We start from the raw sequence: 18717 nt of genomic DNA, 5'->3' as shown, positions 1-18717 counted from the left end.
CGTAGTCAATAAGACACAAATAAACATCTTTCTGGTAGTCTCTGCTTTCAACCTAGATCCATCTGACATCAATAATGATATCTCTTGTTCCAGTTCCTCTTCTGAGTCTGGGCCGGACTTCTGGGAGTTTCTGTCCATGTACTTCTGCGATCATTGTGGGATGAGCATTCAATTCGGTCACCTTCCTTTGGAACGGGTACAGATCATAAATCTCTTCTAGTCAATTGGCTAGGTAGCTGTCTTCCAAATTTCCCAGCACAGGCAAATGAGTGCTTCCAGTTCCTCATCAGCTTATTGAAGTATGGTACTTAAGTTGGTATTCCATAAAGCCCTGGATTTTTGTTTCTGGCTAGTGTTTTCAATGGAGCTTGAACTTCTTCCTTCAGTTGCATTGGCTCTTCTTCATATGCCACCGCTTGAAATGGTTGAACATCAACTAGTTCTTGTAGTACAGTGATTCTACATATTAGTATGCTGAGCCTGTTCTTCCCTTGTTGGATTTTTAATTAGATATTTGCACATTTCTTTTTATTTATTTATTTGCACATTTCCATATCTTACTTTGTCTTCTCGAGCTTCCCTTTGGAATTTTCTTTTGTTCTGTGATTTCACCATTTCTTAGATTTGCCTTCAGTGCTTGATGATTCAGGGTGTCAGGGTCTCCCTTGGCATCCATTTGGATCTTTTCTTTCCTTTCTGTCCTGATCAGGATCTTTTGCTTTCTTCATGTCTGATGTTCTTGATGTCATCCCACCGCTCAACAAGTCTTCTGTCAGTAGTGTTTCATGCGTCAAATCTGTTTGTGGGATGTTGCAAAATCCAGTAGAGTATACTTTTGGGGGGGGGCTCGGGGGGAGGCTCGTGTAAATTTGTTTTAAATTTTTTAGCCTCAACCTGAACTTACAGATGAGCATTTGATGGTCTGTTCTACAATTTGCCCCTGGCCTGGTTTAAGCTGTTGGAATGGAGCTTCTCTGATTGTTTTTTTTTGATGATCTTAGCCTTTGGGAATCCCTGGTGGTACAAGTGGTTAATGTGCTTGGCCAGTAACAGAGGTTGGAGGTCTTAGTTCCCCCCGAGATACCTAGAAAGAAGGTCTTAATGATCGAGAGCGGTGGTTCTCAACCTTCCTAATGCTGCAACCATTTAATGCAGTTCCTCGTGTCGTGGTGACCCCCCCAACTATAAAATTATTTTCACAGCAAATTCATCACTGTAATTTTGCTACTGTTATGAATTGGGCATCCCCTGTGAACGGGTCATTGGACCCCCAAAGGGGTTGGGACCCACACGTTGAGAACCACTGATCTAGAGAATCAGCCAAGAAAAATCTGACAAAGCTTAGTTCTACTGTGACAAGCTAACTCAACAGCAAATGGGAAACAAGAGTAGGGCACAGAAAGACCTACCCATCTGTCTGGTAGAGGTGGCAGGATCTAGTCCATGGTGAGCCTGGTATCCCAAAGCCCGCCTGAAACCCTCATCGAAGGAAACCTCCTATGTCCGGGCACCAGGAAAATAGAGCTTGAGGCTCTGCAACAATAGCTGAAGGAGCTTTGAAAGACTCACGTGTTAGAGCCCACTGCCATCATGTCTATTCCAACTGATAGCCACCCTCTAGAGCAGTGGTTCCCAACCTTCCTTTAATACAGTTCCTCATGTTGTGGTGACCCCATATGTGGGCGTATCTGCACGTGGTGGACCCGCCTAGAAACGGATTACAGGAGCGTTGTCTCGGTTCCTAACAGCATCAGAAATATGGTCTTAAGCGACCTGTGAAAGGGTCGTTTGACCCCTAAAGGGGTTGCGGCCCCCAGGTTGAGAACCGCTCATCTATAGTTTCTGAGGTTTTACAAATCTTTACAGGAGCAGGCAGCCTCATCTTTCTCCCTCAGGGTGGCTGGTAGATTTGAACCACAGTTGGCAATCCAAAAATTACTGGGCAGCTCCACCAGGCCTCCTCTTGTTAGACGGCACTGGTTAATCTAGTTCCTTTGCTGAGCCACCCAAATGAAAGGCCGGTGCGACTGAAATTATGTTTGGAAATATGATCTGACACAAAAGGTATCGTTTTCTAATACTCCTTAGTTGACATAAAAGCGTTTTCTGTTTAAAGCAGGGACGTTACTGAGAGAGCCGCGGATGTCATACTCACGTGCTGGCCAGCTCCATCGAGATCTGCTCCAGGGAGCATCCTCTCGTCTTAGGTATAAACAGAACGACAAAAACCAGGGAGGCAAGACTCAGGATGGCGTAGATAAAGCACACCCACGGCAGGCCAACCATGTCTATAAAAGACAACAACAAAAATGGTTAGGGATGCATTTTGCCTTACTTTGACCTCACCTGTGGACGATGACTGTTTTAGAGCACAGAACAGTCTATCAATTTGCAAACATGCCAGTCGTATCCAGGGAAATAGGGATCACAGATGAAAAATGGAGTCAGCGTCTGGGGCTTTCATTTGTACAAACTGTCCCCGTTTCTCTGGTAAAGGAAGTAGATGCGCGGTCGATAATGCTTCAAATTGAAACCGTTCCCAACTTCTTGGTTGGCATGGTTTTTGTTTATCAAAATAATCATAATATATTATCCTCAGTACATAAACGTGCCTGCTCATTGCCAAGACAGAACCTCATACAACTGGGAAACAGAATGCAGAAGGAAAACCATCCCTTCTTGCTCTCACCCCCCATAGCTCCTCTTCTGGGGAGTTACCACTGTAGAAGGCTGGTTTCTTCAGTAGTGAACGTTTTTAATGACATATTTATGCAGATAGATTTTCTTGGACGAATGCTACCCTTCGTTACTCTAACCTGAATATATTTTAATCACTCCATGTCGGCCACCACTCATCAGGTTTGTAAAAGAGCTGCCTGTGTATTTGTGAAGCCCCTTCTTGGAGGCAGAGAAAACAAATCAACCCAAACCATCAAGTTGACTCCAACGCATGTTGATCCCATGTGGAGCTTCTGAGACAGGAAATCTCTACAGTGGCTTACAGTCTCCTCTTTCTCCCAAGTCGCAGCAAGTGGGTTTAAATGGCTGGCTTTGTGGTTAGCAGCCCAATCCTTACCCCATAGCATCCTCAGGCCTCCTTTGGGTTCAGAGAAAACTCCCTGCCATCGAGTGAATTCTGACTCAGAGTGGTCCTATAGGATAGAAGCACTATCCTATAGGTCTGGCCCTTTGCGTTCTGAGATTGTAACTCTTTAGAGGAGCAGAAAGCCTCATGTTTCTCCAGTGGGGCAGCTGGTGGATTCAATCTGTTGATGTTGGAAGCCCACCTCCACCAGGGCTCCTCCTGCGTTTAGCAAAGAGCATGATAAATAGTTTTAATGAAGGCTAACAAGTTACTAAGGCTCATCAACTTCCTTAGATTCCTTAGGGTTCCAAGAAGAGAATAATAAATCATTCCAAAGGAGGTCATCAATTGCCAAGATTCCTCGGCCAGAGCAGGTTTGTGAACTTTCTTTGGCTCTCACCCACCAGACTCCTTCATCCTCGAACTATCTTTTATCTGGAGACAAGGGACATTAACTGATGAAGGGGCCACCCCCAAAGCCAGAGCACCTGCCCTGGGACTGTGTTCTCCCTGACTCACCAGCAGAACGTTGAGTGTGGCTGGAAGTCTTGAGGAAAAAAGAAAATTCTGACTCTTTTTTCCACACCAGTTGAGACCAACCACAGGTCTAAGAATTGCAACCAGTTTTCCAATTAGCAGCCACAGCCACAAATCACGGTTGGCCTGTTCTGGGAAATCGTCCGAGCTGTTGTGTACCGAGGCAGCTTTAATAAGTGCAGTGCCTTAGGATCTAAGCGCATTGCCCACTAGGCTGTCCGACAGTCAGGCTGAGCTGGGGGAGAATCTGCATGAAGAAACAGCAGTGCAGGTCTCTGAGCAATTTTAATCATGCCCGAACCCCTCCGTGTGTTTCCCTGCTGCTGGCGCAGGGTTTTGTCCAAGCAATTGCTAAATAAAGAACTTGGAGAATTAGTCCTTCTTCCTTCTCTGGGACATCAAACTAGAATAGAGAAATCTGAAGATGCTAGCTCATCAAACCTGTCCCCAGTGCTGTCTGAATTTAGGTATCAGGAACGCCCTGATCTTTTGAAACACCTAAAATTGCATTAAGATTTTTGATATCCAAGGGGGCAGTTGCCAGGTAGAACCCTTGTATCTCTTAGACTTCTGCATCATGCACTTGGGAAATTGATTTCTGAAAGCAAGAACAGAATCGCAAACATATTCCAGGGAAATGTTCCCCAGAGGTTTCAGACCCTTCCAAGCTGTTGCCCGAGAACTTCCAAGTCTGTAGTAGCTCATGCAACAGACTCGCAGTTTTTCCCGAAGGTGATCTTGCCATCTGTTTTCACCTTTCACCATTGCTGCCTCTGCTACAGCGAGCGGATGAGGCAAAGTTGGGTGCATGTGTGTTAAGGTGAATGGCTTGAATCCACATGTGCCACCAGGAGAAGAAATAGGCTGTTCTTGTTCATGAGATTATGACCATTGACTTTATTTCTTTTAGCCTGGGTCTATCTAAAAAGAAATGAATGACATAAGCATTTACAATGTTTATATAAAAACCCAAGCCATACTTTAGTAGCAATTCCAAAAGTTTATTTTCTAAAGTGGACATGTACTTAAAAACAAAAACCTGTGAGTGCAGCGATTAAGTTATTGGCTGCTAACCAAAGGTGGGGGAAAGTCGTGGAAGCCTGCTTCTGTAATGATTTAAGACCCAAGCCAAACCCACCGATTCCTATTAACCGTGCACGTAGGTTTCCAAGGCTGTAGATGTCTCCAGGAGCAGAGAGCCTCATCTTCCTGTTACATGCTTAGCAGTCTAAAACTGACCAGACAATCACACAGCCAGGGAATCCTGTGGGGCTATGCTGTCCTAAGGGTTTGCTATGAGTAAGCATCAACTCAGGAACTGTGTGTGCATATGCGTATGCATATGTATGTGTATATACATGAGGGGGTAACACCCCCCAAAACTGGTGCTCATTTGTTTTTTGATGTGAGGGAGATAGCGCATTTGGAGGTCATTCCACCAGGTAAGACTGTTAGTCAAACTTTCTGTTTAGAAGTTCTGAAAAGCCTGCATAACAGTGTGTAACAAAAAAGGCCTGGTTTGTGGCAGATGGGGGACTAGTTTTGTCACCATGACACTGCACCTGCTCACACAGCCATCTCTGTGTACCAGTTTTTGGCAAAACAAAACAACAACAACAAAAACACCCAGCATGACTTTCTTTCACCATGCACCTGACCTCACTCTGTGCAACTTCTTTTTGTTTCCACAAATCCAGAGGGACATGAAGGGACAGTGATTTGACCAGGTATAAGAGGTGAAGAAAAATGAGGGAGGTGCTGTCAGTCACAGCTGAGTTAGAAAAATGTTACCAAAAATGGTATTACAGTTTTGAAAAATGTATTAAGTGTAATGGAGAGTCCTTTGAAGATGATAAGGTCATTTTTTAAAAGTATTTGAATACATAGCTTTGAAAAAGAAAAACATTTTGGGGGGTACTCCTCATAGATAAAGGATTTTCTTTTTTAAAAAGAAAAGAAACCCCAATTAATTGGCTAGTTTGGGAGAATGCTGGGGAGCCACCTCATTATTTGAAAATGGAAAATAATAGAGGAACTGTCAAGCAATTATTTAGCTTTCCTAGATTGTCCATACTAGAGGGTAACAAAATAGTTCAGAAGTAATCTCTCTGCAGAGAAGTATTTTAGTTAAGTACTTCAGATAGAAGGCTGTCCCACCATTATCTGTTTAGGGTTCACAAACCAACCCACCAACCAACCCACTCACCCACCCCAAATCCTCTCAGCCTCTAGATGTAAACATCAATTTATAGGAAACACAATGGGCAGAGGTATATGTGAACTGAATACAATCAGCCAATTCCTGACTGTTGAAAACCATGGAACAAAGAACCCAGTTTCTCCAACAAGAACAAAAAATGAAATGGAGATCAAAGTTACAAATTACTAGAGACATATCAGCCAGTTGTAAATTATTTATTTGGATCCTGATTCAAACAAACTATTTTTTTTAAATGGGGTGAATACAATCAGAATATGAGCACAGATCAGATGCTTGGTATGAGTGAGTTATTATTCATATTTTTAGGTGTGTGTGATAAGGTTACTGTGGCCTATATTTTAAAGATGTCTTATATTTTAGGGATACACGTTGAAAATTTACAAAGGTAACACTGTGAGATGTGACTCAATTCCATTTTTCCATGAGCTCTCAGAGGCCCTCTCATACATTATGATGGAGAACTTTTTAATTGATGTGAGCGAGATATAAGGTTTTGGCTGTTCTCTTTGCTCTGGGATTTGTTTGAAAATGTCCACATTCATGTTGCTGTTGCTGGCGTTGTTTACTATGGATGCGACTCCCCAACATTTGTTCTCCGAGCACAATATACATAAAAGAAAAATGACTATTTCTTACCAGTTACGGTCAAAAAGGTCAGAGAGATGAGGAGGTTGATGCCCCAGTTCATGCTAGCAGTTAATGCCATGGCCCGTCCTCTAATCCCACCAGGAAAAATCTCGCTGAGCACCAGCCAGGGCACTGAAAGAAGAGGAAAAGGGGGGCAGGGGCAATGTAATGAGTGAACGTCCTCTGGAGTCCTTCAAGCCCAATGGTGACACCCTCGCTCCCGCATGGGTGTGAGGCTGGAGAATTGTGGCATTTCCTACCTGGGCAGGATGGAGGATCCAGCTGCTTTCTCTTCACCTCCAGCCAAGTGGCAAAGGAATTAGTAGAAGACTTGGGAGAACTTGACAAAGGTCCCAAGGATTTGGGAAGGACAAAAGATGTGATGTGTGCAAATGGGAGAGGCATAGACTGGAGCTACCTGTCTGGCACCAAAGAGCTGGCTTTGGACATCTGCCAAGAACTCAGGTCAGATTCCAATAGCACCTGCTTAGAGACCATGCCCTTTCTCGTCAGCTCCTTTCTCCTCTGCCCTTGGAGCAGTCAGCAATCAGAGCTAATGCACCTGTCGGCAGCCTCTCCAGGAGGCCCTCTGCTGATTGCCCTCCTCCTGCATGGCTCCCTGGCTGAGGGCTGATCCCCCTCCTCTTGTGTGGCTTCCTGGCCAGGGGCCACAGCAAGCTAGGTGGAGAGACTTTCTAGATTAGATAAGTCCCCGAGATTTGATTATAGCCCCAGACGAGACATTTGAACTCCTGAAACAAGACTCTTCCTGGCATTCCAATAAATCAGAGAATGTTTTATTACCGAAGAGCATGACAGGGTGTGCTGTGGGCCCTACCTAATGGAGTTGGCAAGGGCAGTTGAGGAGCAAATGAACTTGTCTTCTGCGCACAACCTAGCAAACTCAGTTTGCTCCATAAAATAGTGCTCAGTTCTGAGCACTTTATAAACATTGTCTCATGACATGGTCACCAAAGCCCCACCCAGGAGGAACAATCCCACACCCTCATTGACAGAAGAGGAAACTGAGGCGGCAGGAAGTGAATAACTTGCTAAAGTCACAGAGCTTGTAAGTGGCAGGGGTGACATTGAGCCTTGGCAGTCAGACTTTGAATGTGTGTTTTTAATCACTGTGCTTTCTCAGTAGCAGTTCAATAAACACCTGTTAATGAACAAATGCCCACGGTGTGTAGGCACATTTGAATCCAAGGAAAGAAATTCTGGGAAGCTTCCCCAGTCTTGGCTCACGGCTGGCAAATTCCCCTGGGTTCAGGAGGATGAGTTTTGTCTACTGACCAGTCTGTGTGAGGCCCAAGTCGTTCAAGTGCTTGCCTGCTAACTGAAAGGTTGGCAGTTCAAGTCCACCCAGAGAGAGTTCAAAGGACAGCCTGCAATATGGCACTGAAAACTCAACCCTCGCAAACCCCGTGGGGAGTGCTTCCATTCTGACCCACATGGGGTCTCCATGAGTCAGTCTAATCGACCACAACTGGTAATCCGCCTGTGGACCAGCCCCTCTCAACCTCGGCCAGAGGAGGAGGAAGCCGGAAGCCAGGAAGCCAGCAACCACTTCAGCCCAGGTATTCTTGCCAGAACTGATCGCTGCCTCTGTGTGAACAATTCGCCTGCCTCAATTAGATCACATTCGACAGAAAAACGTCCCTCGCAGTGAGTTTTCTACTTTAAAATAAGACAAATTGAATCACAGAACGGTGGAATTCACCACCGCCGCTTCTTGATATTCTTGGTATCCTCTCCAATTGAGCCTACAGGGGTTATATTTTGGGTTTGGAAGATAATTATAACAAAAACAACATAACATTATTTTTTATAAGAGCCCACCCACTGCTAATTCTGACTCATAGTGACCCTTCAGGACAGACGAGAACGGCTCCTTGGGGTTTCCTAGGCTATAACTCTTTATGGAAGCAGCCTCATTTTTCTTCCCTTCAAGAGATTAGTGGGGTTGAACCACCCACCTTGCTGTTAGCAGCCCAATGCTAACCCATTGCACCAGGGCACTAAAAAAAGAAATCCCTTGATTGCCACTTGTCCTTGTCCCAGAAGACCCTCATTAGGTCCCTGGAAGATTCTATCACTGGTGGAAGCACTTTTCTCTGGATGAGATCAATTCAGTGCCCTGAGCTTTGCAAGGCTAAGGATCTAGTGCTAAGTAGAATGATTTCTGTGTGATTCTGGGGAAGCCTTTCTAGCAGCGATTCTCAACCTGTGGGTCACGACATCTTTGGGGGTTGAACGGCCCTTTCACAGGGGTCTTCTAGACCATCAGAGAACACATTACAATTTACATTATGATTCACAACAGTAGCAAAATGACCGTGATGAAGTAGCAATGAAATAATTTTATGGTTGGGGGTCACCACAACACGAGGAACTGTATGAAAGGGTTGAGGCGTTATGAAGTTTGAGAACCACTGCTTTATAAAGAGAACTTGCCCTTGAGCGAGAACAAGACATATTCACATGGAATCTACTTTTTAATCAAAATAATCTATACACCCACCAATCTTCCAATGCCCAGTCGTCCCCATGCCAGTGGTTGCAACTGGGGATTCTAGCTGGCATAAGGAGGTGGCTGGGGGAAAGGCGACCCTTCTATGGAAAACTCAGCACAAGGTTTCTTGCTCCATTTTCACCTCCACCTCATCACCTCCCAGCTCCCTTTCTCCTCCTCCCCACATTTGGACATCCTGCACTCTTGGGGTGACTGGGTGGGCTTTGGGGAGAATCATTGCTCGGAGTCAGGTCGACCTCAAATGAGAAAGAGTTGTAGGAAGTGGTGGGTCTGGCCAGTAAGAGGGGCCAGTGGCACCAAGCACCGGCTCTAGGTTTTCAGTCTGGCTGTTGGGAGTTTGCAGAGAAACATCCAAGGCTCACACTGAAACCTGTCCTAATTTCAACAGGGATATTGAACCATGTCTTTGGGCCATTTAACTGGTCTGTTAGCAATGACCTAAATATTTAAAAAGGGATTTCCATTAGTCCTTGTTCTGATAGGGTCTTTGGGGGTAAGGCAAACCCTGCACCTGACATTTCGAAGAAAAAATGTATGATTGCACAATACTTGTATATTTATTTTTTGATTGAGTGGAAAGAATTCGGGAGTTGAATTCTTGGTTTATTTAATATTAACAAAGTGGGCATTGGAACAACTGACAAGTGTTTCGACAAGGGTGGCCTGACCTTTAAATATGTAACCTGTCAAGTCAATAAAAGGGGGACTAGCATTTTAATAATGGTTTCAGATCCATCAAATCACAGATTTGAATGTAGAGAGTAAAATACAAACCTGGAACAAGATAGAACTTACTGGGAGGGAGACTCCGGATAGGGCAAGATATGACAAAATAACGATGTATAAATTACCAAGGGCACAGTGGGAGGGGGGAGCAGGGAGGGAGGGGAAAAAAAACAAAGAGGACCTGATGCAAAGGGCTTAAGTGGAGAGCGAATGCTTTGAGAATGATTGGGGTGGGGAATGTATGGATGTGCTTTATACAATACAATTCATGTATGTATATGTATGGATTGTGATAGGAGTTGTGTGAGTCCCTAATAAAATGTAAAAAAAGAAAGAAAAAAATAGAACTTACTGACATTTTCCCATGTCACAATTAGGAGCAAGATGGTGCAGGTTTCTTATAAGCCTCCATGTTTTCTGGAGCGATGCTATCAATGTCCAGAGCAAAAAGAGTGGCAAAGCTCTGCTTCAGTTCTTAATCCAAGAGCCCAGAGGTATAAAGCACCACATGGGCATTTCATCTGTTGATGTTTATACTAACAGGTACAATGATAATTTTCCCCCCAAAAGATGCCCCAATTGACCCTCAAGGACAATCACATTTTTTCACATTGGAGGGATCCCAATCACTACAATAATACGTAGTGATTTTATAGGTGGACAGCACCTATATTTTATAGGTGACCCTATAAGACGTAGTGGTTTTCCATGGACAACACTGTCCCATGACAGAGAAAGAGGGCATCTTTTTTATCCCTTAACCTGGTGATAGGCCAACGGGCGCTGCTTGCCCCTGCTTGCTTGTGAGGAAACCATGGAACATATATTGATAAGCCAGAAGTACAGTGAAATCTTCAGTTTTCACTGTTGGTTATCACTGATGATTCGCTGTTGATAAATCATTGATGGCCGTCAGGCCGGAAACAATCCTCCTTGACTCCGTTCACTTTCCACTCCCTCGTTACAGGGCAGCCTCAGCAATGTGTGCCTTGTCTCATGGTATATTCCTACTGTTACGGTCCCAAGTAACTCAACAGCCTCTGAATTTGCTGGGACTAATTGTCCATCAAGATTGGAATGCATGGTTCCCCTGATATTCAATAACTAGGTCTGACCATGAGAACCTACCTGATTCTGATTCAGTCTTTATGAATGTATAGGGTTTCATAAAAAGAGCATGACGTATAAATATGTTATATTTCTCAGTGTCCAATGGATGAGATGGACTTGGACAAACAGAGGCACTCAAGTAAAAATGGCTGGGCTGTGGGTAGTGATTGATAGGTAGCTGGCATTGCGTTAACTTCACCTCATGGTGACCGATGCATAACATAGCGAAAGATTGCCTGGCCCTGCTTCACCCTTGGGTTGGCCACCGTGTGTGAGTCCATTATTCCAGTTATTGTGCCAATCTGGTTCAAGGCTGTTCCTCACCCTTGTTGGCCACCTACTTTATCAAAACACAATGTCTTCATGCAGCAAGAAGACCTAGTCAAAGCAAATGAGGCGGACAGTGTTCTGTCGTGATCCATTAGGTTTCCATTGGCTAGTTTTTGGAAGTAGATCTCTAGTCTTTTCTTCACAGTCTGTCTTAGTCTGAAAGCTCGAGTGAAGCCCATTCACCATGGGTAACCCCGCTGGCATATGAAATATTGGTGGCCTACCTTCCAGCATGATAGCAACACACCAGTATCACAGAACAGCACACTGACAACTTAAGCCATCACATGTCGATTACTATGCTTGTCTCCTTTCTCCATGTCTTTCTAGCCGCTGACACAGTTTGCTGTCATTCAAGTCTCTCTGCCCTCACATTTAAAGTCCATACACGTTCCATTTGACTTGAGCTTTTCCTGAACGACCTGGCATCGTGGGCTGGAGTTATTGTTGGGTTTGAAAGGCTCAGAGGGCTCTTGGAACCCTTGGAAGCAGACAGCTCCTATGGGTTCTACTCTCAGACCACCGAGTAGGTTTGACAGGGACCCAGTGCGCTGTACTTTGCGAGGTTCAAATATATGGCTTTCATTGCTTTCAAAAGCAGCATAAAACATACTTAGCTCTCTGGCTGCAAAACTCACTGCCATTGAGCCAATTCTGACACACAGTAACCTTATTGGACAGGGGAGAACTGTCCCTGTGAGTTCCTAAAACTGTAACTCTATATGAGCGTAGAAAGCCTCTTCTTTCTCCAGAGGAGCGGCTGGTGGCCTTGAACTGCTGACCTTGAAGTTAGCAGCCTAATGTAGACCCACTATGCCACCGGACGCCAACTGGCTGCAAAAGGATACCTACAATGTGAAATTGAGAGGAAAAAGGTTCATTTTCTTCCAACCACATGTTTAAATGCTGACATCATGAGTTCCCTAAGTGGAAAAATTATCTTATTTAAAAACATACTTCACTATCAGCTACCACCTCCAGCACCTGGAAAGATATGGTAGCCTTAATTTTAATTTCTTGTGTGTGTGCATGTGTTCCTACTTATTTGAATCTCCTTAAATTCAGTTATGCCCACATATGCCCTCTCAGAAAAGAACTGCTTTCTTCAAGAAGTGTGTCTTGGATGACTTAAATTACAAATCAAGACAAGCAGTGACAATAAAGCCTTAATTGTCCTCAAAGAGTTTGTTATAATGACTTCCAGCAAAAACCAATGGGGGAATATATATATATATATATATATATATATATATATATATATATATATATATATATATCGTAGCAGAACTTGGACTAAATGGAACAGTCATCCACAAAGAATGCCAGAGTTAAAATGAAACCCTTTTGTGACCAGGTTCCAATTGGGAAGGAGAATTCCATTTCCTAAATGTCTTGCTTGTATAATATTTAAAATAACTTGAGAAGCAAATTACTTTCTTTGATTTTTTAAGTTGATACCTAATCTTTATTTACATCATGCATATAAGTCATAGCAAAGGACGCAATTCCTACTTTGCTATAAACTCTCTAACAGTGTAAGATAGAATGGTTATAGCATTCTTTAAAATGTGTTCAATAGATACTACCTTTTATGTCTGTTTGGTACCATTATTCATTCAAAAATATTGTAACAAGCTATTGAAAATAGACCCAAACTACAGCAGTATTATTAAACATGGAAAGTGAAAACTTATTGGACATGCCTTTCTTAATGGGATGGATTAGGAGTTTTTTCTCTACTATCTATCTGTAGATGCATCTTCTTACTTCTAGAATGATACATGTCTACTTTTTCAGATAGAGGAATGTCCCACTCTCAATAATGGTGGAAATAGATAAGGAGCTGGGCAAGCATCATCATTGCAGCCTCATTCATTCCTTTGAATGAGAAAAGCACGTGGCATCTGATAACTTGATTAAGCCATCCTTCAGCTTTGTAGAAAAAAGGGCTGAAACATCTTGACTTGTGAGAGGACTATTATCTAGCATTAGAACCGTTTCAACACCTACACTAACATTTCCAATCATCTTTTGATTATTTATTTCCACTACAATTTCTTATGGGCAATCGATGCATTTACTTTGAAGTGGGAGAACAATTATGTTCGGAGAGATGAGGAAGGAGAAATATTAGGAAATAGAGTTTTGGAGCTTGAAGATCTGAAGATTGATTTCCTTTAAAGTTTACTTCTAAAGTATAGTATGTGTTATCAAAGGAGTACTCACTGGGGGAAAAAGCCAACAATCGAGTCCTGAAAGCAGAGCCCAAGTTGCAGACCTTGAATTCGGGTCAGAAGGCAAAACAACCATGGAGAGCGCGACAAGAAATCACTCTTTCCTGGCGTGGCTAAAATGGAATGGTAAGGTCTCAAGTGTCATGCTTTGAATCTGTTCACTTCCATCAGAAAAAAAATTATTTTAACTTTTTTAGGGTTGCAAATATTTCCTGGGCCCATTCTTAATATCGTGTTCTGTAAAATACCAAAATAACCAATGAATGCTGAGTTGATTAAGATAGGGATTAAACCACAGCTGGCATCTTCCATGACTTTACTGCCCAATCCTTAAGAATGTCGAGGCTAGAGGCTATAATCGGATTCCCTGCGCGGTGCAAATGACGGAGCAGTTACACGCTGGACTACTGGCCTGACTGAACCCGAGGACAGGCCGTTTGAAATCACCCAGACGCCCCTCAGAAGGCAGACACGACAATCAGCTTCTGAAAGGTCGCACCCTGCATGCCCGAGGGAACAGTGGAGTGGTTATGAGTGGGACTGAGGTGATGGCAAGGCACCACACCCTGGGCTGCGGCAACTAGGAGGGCATAGTTAGAAACCAGCCCCTCCTCGGGAGAATGATGAGGTCTTCTACTCCCAGAGAGAGAGAGAGTTACGGTCTCGGGACCCCACAGCGGTGGTTCTAGTCTGTCCTACAGGGTCACGATGATTAGGAACCAGCTTGATGGCAGGGATTTTTTTGTTTTTAATAATAACAAAAGGATCCCTGATGAAACTGTGGGCTAGGCACTGGGTGGTTAGCCACAAGGACAGGAGTTCAAACCCACCCACACATCTTACACTTTGAGTTGGAGTAGATGCAGGGGCCAGGGAAGTGGGATTACCAACCACAGGACAGGAGTTGGAGGGGTGAGGTGGGCAGTTGCTGATGGAGTTGGTCTCGATGGTGCCTTTACTGTTGGTATCATTTTGCGATGCATTTAGTGATGCTTACTTAGGTTTGGTTAAGGACGGTATTAAATTCTTGGAATTTTATTGTTGCATCAGCTAAATTTTAAGGTGGAAAATGGGATTGGATTAGATAATAACTCAAACTTCTTTTTGCTCTCTTTCTTTTGCTTAGTTGCAAATGTCATGTAGGAGCATGTACATGTTATTTTTGTTCCCTTTGCTTGATTTTAATGAAAAATGCCAGAAAATGAAATTCAGTCAAACAGAAATGACCTTTAATTTGATTAGTTGGTCTGAAGAAAGAGTCTTTTTGTGAAAATTAATGCTATGATAACCGGAACCTGGGATTTATAAGGGGAACGAAGATGTTAAGGTACCCATAAACCCACTCTGTAGATATTATTGTAGAAAGGCTACATTTGACAGTCATACTCTCCTGTTTTTAAAAAACCCCACAATTTATGCAATATGCCTTTTCTCTAAAGGTGTATAATTACCCATGAAAATCAGTGGCCGACCCCACCACACCGAGGCAAAACACTCATGGCGTGCAACAGAACAACAAGGGGAACAAAGCGAGGAAGTCATGAGAGAATACCAAAAATAGCCATTGCTTAACACCCCATCAGATTCAACTGGAAAACACTCATAAAGGTCTACAAACAGACCTTGAATTATTTACAGGTTTTTTGGTCATTGTTTTTTTTTATTGTTTTCTTTTCCTTTGTTGCTTTGTTTTGCTCTGCCTTGTTTGTGCATACTATTATCTCTGCAGGTCTGTCGAGATCAGATAGGCAGGATAAACAATCTGGAGGAGAAAATAATGACACCAACAGTTCCCAGGCCACTTGGGAGAGGGGGTGGGGCAAAGGAAGTGGTGTTAACAAACCCAGGGACAAGGGACAACAAGTGATCCCAAATTGATGGTGAGGAGGGTATAGGAGACCAGTAGAACTTGATGAAGGGCAATGTAACTGAGAGGAATTACTGAAACCCAAATGAAGGCTGAGCACGATTCTGGGACAAGAAGAAAGTAAAAGGAAATAGAGGAAAGAACCAGGAGGCAAAGGGCATTTATAGAGGTCTAAATACAGGCATGTACATATGTAAACATATATATATAATGGGGAAATAGATCTATGTGCATATATTTATAAGTTTAGTTGAAGGTAGCAGATGGACATTGGGCCTCTACTCCAGTACTACCTCAACACAAGAACACTTTATTTCTATTAAACTGGCATTCCATGATGCTCACCTTCCATACACAATCGCTGAAGAAAAAGCACATGCATAAGCCAATGTGGTGGAGAAAGCTGATGGTGCCCGGCTATCAAAAGAGATAGCATCTGGTGTCTTAAAGGCTTGAAGGTAAACAAGCGGCCATCTAGCTGAGAAGCAACAAAGCCCACATGGAAGAAGCACACCAGCTTGTGTGATCATGAGGTGTTGATGAGATCAGGTATCAGGCATCAAAGAACAAAAAAAATCATATCATTGTGAATGAGAGGGAGTGCAGAGTGGAGACTCAAAGCCCATCTATAGGCAACTGGACATCCCCTAACAGAAGGTTTGCAGGAAGGAGATGAGCCAGTCAAGGTGCAATATAGCACCAATGAAACATACGACTTTCCTCTAGTTCTTTAATGCTTCCTCTCCCCCACTGTCATGATCCTAATTCTACCTTACAAATCCAGCTAGACCAGAGGATGTACACTGGTAGAGATAAGAACTGGAAACACAGGGAATCCAGGACAGATAAACCCCTCAGGACCAATGATGAGAGTAGCGATACCAGTAAGGTCAGGGAAGGTGTGGTAGAAGGGGGAACCAATCACAAGGATCTATATATAACCCCTCCCTGGGGGAAGGACAACAGAAAAGTGGGTGAAGGGAAATGTCAGGCAGTGTAAGACATGACAAAATAATAATAATTTATATATTATCAAGGGTTCATGAAGGAGGGGCTTCGGGGAGGTCAGGGAAAAAATGAGCTGATACCAAGGGCTCGAGTAGAAAGCAAATGTTTTGAGAATGATGATGGCAACAAATGTACAAATATGCTTGACACAATGGATGTATGTATGGATTGTGATAAGAGTTACACGAGCCCCTAATAAAATTATTTTAAAGAGAAAAAAGAAAGAAAATCAGTGGCTGTCAAGTTCATTTTGACTCGCTGTGCGTGCACATGTCCAATGTAGAACTGTAGTCCTGGGACCTTTGGAAAGCAGCTAGTATGGCTTCCTTCTGAAGAGCTTTTGGTGGGTCCAATCCAACAACCTATTGACTAGCACCTGAGTGCTTAACTGTGTGCATTACCTAGGATTCCATAATTATCTTATTGTTGCTAGATGTTGCTTTTTTTTACTCATAACAAAATTTATGTGACAGAGTAGAACTTCTCCATCATATTTTCTTGGTTGTGATCTTTATGAAGGTAGCTCACCATGTCTTTCTTGTAGGTTCCAATCACCAACCTCTCAGTTAGTCATTATTTATTAACTTTGTATTGTGTAGTCACATCAAAGGGACTTAATGTGAGCCTTAAATCTGAGATTATCCACCAAATAATGTCGAGAAACTCTAATGTTAATGAGGTTAAAAAAATTTTAACCTCCTCCTACCCCAAATTCTGGGTCCAGATGATCATATATCTCTCTAAGCAAAGCCAAAAAGAAGTTTCCTCAATTAGTGGAAGAGTCAAATTTAAATACATTCAATTACTGAGCAAGTCTCAAGATCACCTTCAGAGAGAATCTTCTATGAAATTTCACTCCTCCCCAGGTCTGCTGTTTGACTCACCATATCTTGTTTTTCCTTTTATCTCTATCTCAAAGACAGCAAAGTTTCCTCCCGAGTCAGTACTGAGATCCCGAGGAACACTCATGGGACAGCAGTGAAGAAATCAAACAGCTCTGATCACAATCCATCCATCCATCCATCCATCCATCCATCCATCCATCCATCCATCCATCCATGGTGTCAAACACATCTGGACATATGTTGTCATCATCTTGTCCAAAACATTTTCTTTCTACTTGAACCCTTGGTATCAACTCCTCATTTTTAATTTTCCCCCATCCCTCCCCCATGTCCAGTTGATAATTTATGAATTATTATTTTTCTTGTGATAAGAGCCCCCAATAAAATAAAATTTAAAATAAACATAAATGCAAAGCAATTTAACTATGGAAGTGTATGATATGTGAATTATACATCAAGAAAACAACTAAAAAGAAACAAAAAAAAAACCAGTTGACCAACGGTTACCATGGACGAAGGAGGAAGACTTTTTGCTCAGGGGGTGTTGGGTTTGTGTTAATAGTAGTGGAATGGCTTGGGAAAGGATATCAAGACTGATGGCATGATAGGAAGGGTCGGATCAAGGGCACTGAAGTGCGCAGGTGGAAGGTGTTGAATTGGAGAATGTTTTGTTGTTTATGTTTTTGCCACAATTGAAACAATTTCCATGAATAAGAAAGCACAAGAAAGGGGGGAAAGAAATCAAACAGCAGAAGGGCTCTGTACAGTGTTCCGGAGAAAAGACGTCATTTTGAGGACTCAAGTGCGCTGACCGAAGCCTTAGCATGTTCTTGCGCGTCATAAGCATGTGAAAGCTGGGAAGTGAGTAAGAAAGACCGAAGAAGAAATGATGCATTTTGATTTTGTTATTGTCAAAAATACTGCAAGCTCCATGGATGGCCCAAACCACAAACAAATCTCCCTTAGAGGAGGTACAGGTGAGGACCGGAAGAGCTTGTCACGTGTCTCTTAGACATGGTCTCAGGTGAGACCAGTTCCGAGAAAAGGACCCCATGCTTGGCCAAGCAGAGGATGAGCAAAAAAGAGAATGGCGCTTTCTCCGATCGATTGGCACAGCGGCTACCGCAGTGGGCTCAGCCCTACAACATCGCGAGGAGGGCACAGGACCGGGCAGTGTTTGCCTCGGTTGGAGAGAGGGTCACTGTGAGTTGGAACCGACTTGACACCTAACAACAAAAACATGTATTTATTTACTTTATTATCTGTCCCCACCCTAGCTCCAGGAGGACAACGTATGGCCCACTCTCTTCTATCACTGTAACCTCATGCCCGGGCATCCCTGGTGAGCAACACGCATTGGCTGAATGAGTTCAACAGGTAATTTCCCACTGTTTTATCCCTCTGTTTTTTTTCCTCTTCTTGATCACTCCAGAATGTTCTGTTCTGTTTTGTTTTATTGCTGGAACACCTGCCCACTTCAGTTTTCAGAGTTAGGAGAGGATATTGGAGGAGGCGTGGTATCTCCTCTCATCCTGTCTCTGCTGCCAGGTTCTCCCTTGAGTGTATGGAAACAGACTGGTAGCCACAGCCG

At 43.2% G+C, this 18717-nt stretch overlaps 1 protein-coding gene across 2 annotated transcripts in view; it reads right to left on the bottom strand.

Moving 5' to 3' along the window:
- SLC2A12 (solute carrier family 2 member 12) overlaps positions 1–18717 on the bottom strand; it is a 109825-nt gene that overhangs the window by 13573 nt on the left and 77535 nt on the right. For both annotated transcript variants that reach the window (XM_075554510.1, XM_075554511.1), the window contains 2 exons: positions 6480–6602; positions 2156–2288 (listed from right to left, as the gene is read on the bottom strand). In XM_075554510.1, coding sequence (XP_075410625.1) covers positions 2156–2288; positions 6480–6602 — 256 coding nt within the window. The remainder of the gene's footprint in view (positions 1–2155; positions 2289–6479; positions 6603–18717) is intronic.

Source organism: Tenrec ecaudatus, chromosome 7 (genome assembly GCF_050624435.1).
Source record: "Tenrec ecaudatus isolate mTenEca1 chromosome 7, mTenEca1.hap1, whole genome shotgun sequence".
Lineage (NCBI taxonomy): Eukaryota > Metazoa > Chordata > Mammalia > Afrosoricida > Tenrecidae > Tenrec > Tenrec ecaudatus.
The sequence above is the reverse complement of the archived record's forward strand: the minus strand, read 5'-3'. Positions and strand labels throughout refer to the sequence as shown.